This window comes from Mandrillus leucophaeus, unplaced genomic scaffold (assembly GCF_000951045.1).
Source record: "Mandrillus leucophaeus isolate KB7577 unplaced genomic scaffold, Mleu.le_1.0 Scaffold205, whole genome shotgun sequence".
NCBI classification, from domain to species: domain Eukaryota; kingdom Metazoa; phylum Chordata; class Mammalia; order Primates; family Cercopithecidae; genus Mandrillus; species Mandrillus leucophaeus.
In genome coordinates, this window is record NW_012102088.1 from 1,440,556 (window position 1) to 1,446,775 (window position 6,220).

General features: G+C 52.8%; 1 protein-coding gene across 5 annotated transcripts in view; it reads left to right on the top strand.

Annotated features, from left to right (window-relative positions):
- Positions 1 to 1,117: 1,117 nt before the first annotated feature.
- The window catches only part of ZNF274 (zinc finger protein 274), a 32,122-nt gene continuing 27,019 nt past the window's right edge, over positions 1,118 to 6,220 (top strand). Inside the window, exons 1-4 of one of the 5 annotated variants that reach the window (XM_011979737.1) lie at positions 1,118 to 1,569; positions 2,048 to 2,125; positions 3,495 to 3,636; positions 4,747 to 4,842. In XM_011979737.1, coding sequence (XP_011835127.1) covers positions 3,603 to 3,636; positions 4,747 to 4,842 — 130 coding nt within the window. In that variant the 5' untranslated portion in view covers positions 1,118 to 1,569; positions 2,048 to 2,125; positions 3,495 to 3,602. Of the gene's footprint in view, positions 1,570 to 1,628; positions 1,724 to 2,047; positions 2,126 to 3,494; positions 3,637 to 4,746; positions 4,843 to 6,220 lie in introns of those variants that run through there. The other 4 variants (XM_011979734.1, XM_011979735.1, XM_011979736.1 and 1 more) reach the window with 4 other exon arrangements.

Genomic DNA, 6,220 nt, shown 5'->3' on the forward strand with positions numbered 1-6,220 from the left:
GGATAGTGTTATATCTATAATAGACAAGAAAAATCCGAGGAAATATTATTAGACTGTAAGATATCTGCAGTCTCTGAGTAAATACTCCTATGCCAAAATCAACACACCAACAGCAACAACAATTAAACAACGTGTAGCCTGAGGTTGGATCCTCCACATTAACCAAAAAAACTAACAACCCGTGGAACAAGTTTAGCAGGCAATGTACAGGACCACCAGAGGGAGGCAGAGGACTGCTGAGACCTGCCAGGAAATATTAAGAAAGAGTGCACAGTGCCCTGAGCACCGAGAAAGATCATCAAGGCCCTCAGATCCCAAGAAGACAAGACCATACCAGGACCTGGGACCTAAGGAAGATACGAAAACACCAGATGTCGGTCCTTGAGGAAGCCAAGAGAATACCTCCTTGTCCTGAGCTTCCAAGGAAGATGAGAGCATCCTGGGCCCAACGATGGGTGGCACACACCAGGTCCTGGACAGTTAGAGACTTCAGTTTCCTCTCCCTAGACATAAGAACCTCAGCTTCCAGGAGCAAACTGGACCACAGGGGGACACTGGGCAGAGAATACTGCTACTGCTCCTCCTCCCCAATGCCTGGGGTACAGTTAGCCCTAATCATCTCTCCAGAACTAGGATGGACGTTTCGCCTCATTCCCATCACACTTACGGTCCACCTAGTCTTCCCTCCTTCCCCTTGCACACCCCTGACCTTCCTACTCCCTTCCTCTAATCCCCAGAACTAGGGTGGACATTTGGCCACGTTCCCATCACACTTCCGGTCCTCCGAGTTTCCCTCCCCTCCCTGACCTTGAGCGGACACTTGGCCCTGTCCACCCTCACTTCTAGGCAGGACCCATCTCCCAAAAACATAGGTGCCGTCAGTCCCAACTCCTGCACACTTCCTGCTCTCCCAGTCCTCGCCTTCTTTCTCGCCTTTGAAACTGGTGGAACAACAGTACCTCCCCACTCCCCCGCGCGACTTCCGTCCTCCAGTCGCGCCCCCTTCCCCAAAAATTGCGTGGACCCTAGCTCCGCCTCCTTCTCCCCGCCCTCCCTGTCCCCGCCCCTCCACCGAGATGGACGGCCAGTTAGGCCCGCCCCCTGCACTTCCGGCCCTACCCGCCCTTCCTTTTCCCAAGGGACGTCATAATTAATCCCGCCCCCACCGCCACCAACTAAGCATCACCTACTCCGCACTTCCGGCCTGACCCCTGTCCAGCTCCTTTCCTATCTCCAGCTTCTGCTCTGCCCCAAGAGTGGTCGCCTTCGTGGCAGGGCACGACTCTCTTCCAGCTCGGGTCGCCGCCCACATTAGTGTGGGGCCCTGCGGCCTAGCGTCCCTCATCAGAGGCTTCCCCTTGCCTAGCTGGACCGCCGAGGGACATCGACGACTGCCCTCCTCCTGCCCTCCCTGGCTTCGCCTGCCGCCCCTAACCGGCCGGTCAAGATGGCCGCCGCTGGGTGAGGCGAGCTGGCACGCCGCGGGGGCATCTGGGAGTTGTAGTCCGGGACGGCGGGCTGACGCACTTCGCCGCCGGCCGACGGGCGCCATTGTGCGGCGCGCGCCGGGTGAGTGCCGCGCGAAACATGCGTCCGTCGGGGGCTGCGCTGGGCGGGTCCGGAACCCTTAGTTGGGGGCGAGCGCGTCCTCTGCATTTCCCGCCGAGCTCGGGTACCCGGAGCTGGCCGTGCCTGCAGTCCTCCCGCCGCTCTGTGGGATGGGGTCGGTGACCCGGAACCCCGAGGGGAGACAGTGCTTTCGGGGCGCCGGGGTGGAGAGAACAGATCGCCTCCGGGAGCGTGGGGTCTGGGCCAGGGAGGCGATCCCCTCCGATGCGCGGGACAGAGGAGGCTCGGTGTCCTCTCGGGGAGGGGAAAACTGGTGCTATCCAGTACTGTGGGAGTCCTATGACTCACTCTGGGCGTTTTCCAGTTTGGCTGGACTTGTCATTTCCCGCTGAGGGAGCCGTTCCTGGGCGGAGGCTGGGGTAGCTCCCCAGCGGAGCTCTTACGCCTCTCCCTCCCCTCCCAACTTCGGTTTCCTCAGGACTCTGCCCATTTCCACCAGAGACACATTGAGAAGGAGGAAACTATGGCCTCAAGGCTTCCGACGGCCTGGTCCTGTGTGAGTAGAGGCTTCCTTCGGCTTTTGTGTCTGCTGCTGCACCTGGGGGGATGCGGATGGTGGTGAGATACCACCTTCCCTGAGATACCCCCGTCCCCCAGAGCACCTCGGGGAGGGGTAGATTGGTTGGGCATAAGAGATCCTGCGTGATAGTGGAACCGCAGGTGGTTTGGTTTTCCAGGGGTGTAGTTAGAATATTTCTGAGACCGGATTGTAGGGGCTTCTGAAGGCCAGGTCAAGGCTCTTCCTTGTATCCTTTATACTGGGAAGAGTAATTGACAGGACTTTTGTTTGTTTTTTTGTTTTTTGAGATGGAGTCTCCCTCTGTCGCCCAGGCTGGAGTGCACTGGCGCCATCTTGCAACCTCCGCCTCCTGGGTTCAAGTGATTCTCCTGCCTCAGCCTCCTCGAGTAGCTGGGACTACAGGCGTGTGGCACCATGCCCAGCTACTTTTTTTTTGTATTTTTAGTAGAGACGGGGTTTCACCATGTTGGCCAGGCTGGTCTCGAACTCTTGACCTAAGGTGATCCGCCCACCTCGGCCTCCCAAAGAGTAATTGACAGGTCTAAGCAGGAATCAGGCTTATGTTTAGATTTCAGCAGATAAATTGGCATCGAGCAAGAGGTGACAGCAGCAGAATTCAATAACAAATAGAAAAGACAGGTGAGGATGGATCCCTGACAGGTGAAGGACATAGAAAGAAGCATCAGGGCCCTGGGTAGGGGCTGATAGCTTGGGTGTGATGGTGCAGCTCAGAGAATTCCCTAGGAGGCATACGCACCACTCTCAAAGTCAGAATTTTCAAATGAATAAGAAATAGGGCCGGGTGCCGTGGCTCACGTCTGTAATCCCAGCACTTTGGGAGGCTGAGGCAGACGGATCACGAGGTCAGGAGGTCGAGACCAGCCTGACCAACATGGTGAAACCTCATCTCTACTAAAAATACAAAAATTAGCCGGGTGTGGTGGTGTGCACCTGTCATCCCAGCTACTCAGGAGGCTGAGGCGGGAGAATCGCTTGAACTCGGGAGGCGGAGGCTGCAGTGAGCTGAGATTGCACCACTGCACTCCAGCCTAGGAGACAGAGTGAGACTCTGTCTCAAACACAAACAAATAAATAAATAAATAAAATAAAATAAATGGACAGGTTTTCATATGCTACAGAGGACTCATGTGTTGCTCTCCTTATTGTAACCTGAACAGAGTCAAGCTTGGGTTTGCTTGGGGTTTCAGACAAAGACAGGAACTCAGGATGAGACTGCCAGAATGCCCTTGGGTCATCTTGTAGACCATTCTGTGCTTTCACTGGCCTGGTCAGCCTCCCCTGTCTTTCTTTTGTCATGGATGCGGATGGCCCATGGCTGAACAAGAATCTGGATTTTTAGGAACCAGTGACCTTTGAAGATGTAACACTGGGTTTTACCCCGGAAGAGTGGGGACTGCTGGACCTCAAACAGAAGTCCCTGTACAGGGAAGTGATGCTGGAGAACTACAGGAACCTGGTCTCAGTGGGTAAGGCTGGCCTCCAGGTCAATAAGGATCTGTGTAGCACCTCTGAAGTATGTGTCTGCTTGGGTTCAGACTGCAGGGGCACCAGTAGGAAAAGGGCAGCTTTTCAGTATGACTTCTGAAGCCTTGCCTAGTCCATCCCTCCCTGAATACCAGGGAGATGGGTCTGTGGGGGATGTTTTCAGCTGCAATAGTGGATGCTTATTGTTTTTGTAACAAGAGCTCCAGCCAGGCATGGTGACTCAGTTTAGGAGACTGAGGCAGGAGGATTGTTTGAGCCCAGGAGTTTGAGACCAGTATGGGCAACATAGACCCTGTCTCTATTTAAAAAAACAAAACAAACAACTCCACAGAAATTCCAGACAATGTGATGCCAGTGTCCCAACGGTTTAGGAGTAGCACCAAAGAACCTGTCCCTGCCAGGCACGGTAGCTCACGCCTGTAATCCTGGCACTTTGGGAGGCTGAGGCAGGCAGATCAGTTGAGGTCAGGAGTTCTAGACCAGCCTGACCAACATGATGAAACCCTGTCTTTACTAAAAATACAAAAATTAGCCAGGCGCCCCAGCTACTTAGGAGGCCGAGTCAGGAGAATTGCTTGAACCTGGGAGGTGGAGGAGGTTACAGTGAGCTGAGATTGGATCACAGCACTCCAGCTTGGGCAACCAAGCAAGACTCTGTCTCAAAAAAAAAAAAAAAAAGCCTGTCCCTTCAGACTCTGGTTATTGTGAACCTTTCCATGTTCCCCCTAGTCATTGCACAGCTGTGGCTCCAAGCATTGCATCTGTGCTCAAGGCAGAAACAAGGAGAAGGGGTAGCCCCAGCCAAGTCTCTTTCATAGTTGTCATGTTGAACCAGAAAGCAAAAGCTTTCCCAGCTGACCGCTCTGTCTTTGTGTCTGGCTGACCAGAATTGGGCCCCTTAGCTGCTTGGCAAAGGAGTCTTAGAAAGCCAACAACAGGGATGGATGGAGTTGTGTTCACCGCTCTAGGCCAGAAGTCATGTATGTCATGCCTTAGCAGGGGAGAAGCTGGAGATGGCTTGTGCTGCAGTAGGATAGCATTTTCTCCCGAACACAGACCCCCACAAGCCCTGTCTCTTTTCCTTTGAGCAGAACATCAGCTTTCCAAACCAGATGTGGTATCTCAGTTAGAGGAGGCAGAAGATTTCTGGCCAGTGGAGAGAGGAATTCCTCAAGACACCATTCCAGGTGAGAACCAGACATGGGAAGCCCCCACAGGGAAGGGGCCAACTGATTAGTCAGGGACCCATATCTTGGAAAAGCAGTAGGCATTGGGATACCCCAGATGGGGTGCTGTGATGAGCAGTTGCAGAACCAAACTCTTAAGTTTTTCTCTGGCCCCAGAATCAGCAGTGTCCTGCTTGGTTGAAAGTGAACCTGTTGCCGGTGGCAGGTGATACTTGTGTTGACAGTAGGGGCTCCCTTAGTCTGTTACATGCATTGTCTACTCTGCCTTCGCCTCATAACCACCAGTAACCCTGGTGTGTATTTCCGGCCAAACTTTCTTACATAGGCTTATGTGAATGTATGCGAATATATATACACATTTTGAGGGTGTTGTAATACAGACAGTTCAGCTTCTTTTTGATTTGGAGACTGGCTCTCACTCTGTCACCGAGGCTGGAGTGCAGTGGCATGATCTCAGCTCACTGCACCCTCTGCATCCTGGACTCAAGCTGTCCTCCTACCTCAGCCTTCCAAGTAGCTGGAACTATAGGCAAGTACCACCATGCCCATTTAATTTTTTTTTGTAGAGACAGTGTTTCACCATGTTGCCCAGGCTGGTCTTGAACTCCTGAGCTCAAGTGATCCACCCACCTCAGCCTCCCAGAGTGCTGGGATTTCAGGCATGAGTCACCGCGTCTGTCTGGTCTGCTTTATTTTATTTATTTATTGAGAGGTGGCGCCTCACTCTGTTGCTCAGGCTGGAGTGCAGTGGTATGATCTCAGCTCACTGCAACCTCCGCCTCCCGGGTTCAAGTGATTCTCCAGCCTCAGCCTCTGCAGTAGCTGGGATTACAGTGTGCACCATGACTCCAGGCTAATTTTTGTATTTTTAGTAAAGGACAGTTTCACCATGTTGGCCATGCTGTTCTTGAACTCCTGTCCTCAAGTGATTCACGCACCTTGGCCTCCCAAAGTGCTGGGATTATACGCATGAGCCATTGTGCCCGACCTCCACTTTATTAACAGCTTCGGTGTGGTCCACATTTGATTTTTCTTCTTTTGATGGACATTAAATTTACTACAGAAAACCTCCTTGCATACTTTTTTTTTGCATGAATGAGTTGGTTTTTCTGTAGGTTGGATTTCTAAAAACGGAACTACAGGATCAACCAATGTTGTAGACTAAAAATCTGGTAGTGACAGATTACCATCTCAGATCCTTTAAGGCCAGGCACAGTGGCTCACGCCTGTAATCCCAGCACTTTGGGAGGCTGAGGTGGGAGAATGTTTGAGACCCTGTCTCTCTAAAAAAAATAGGCCGGGCACAGTGGCTCGTGGCTGTAATCCCCAGCACTTTGGGAGGCCAAGGCAGGCAGACTATTTGAAGCCGGGAGTTTGA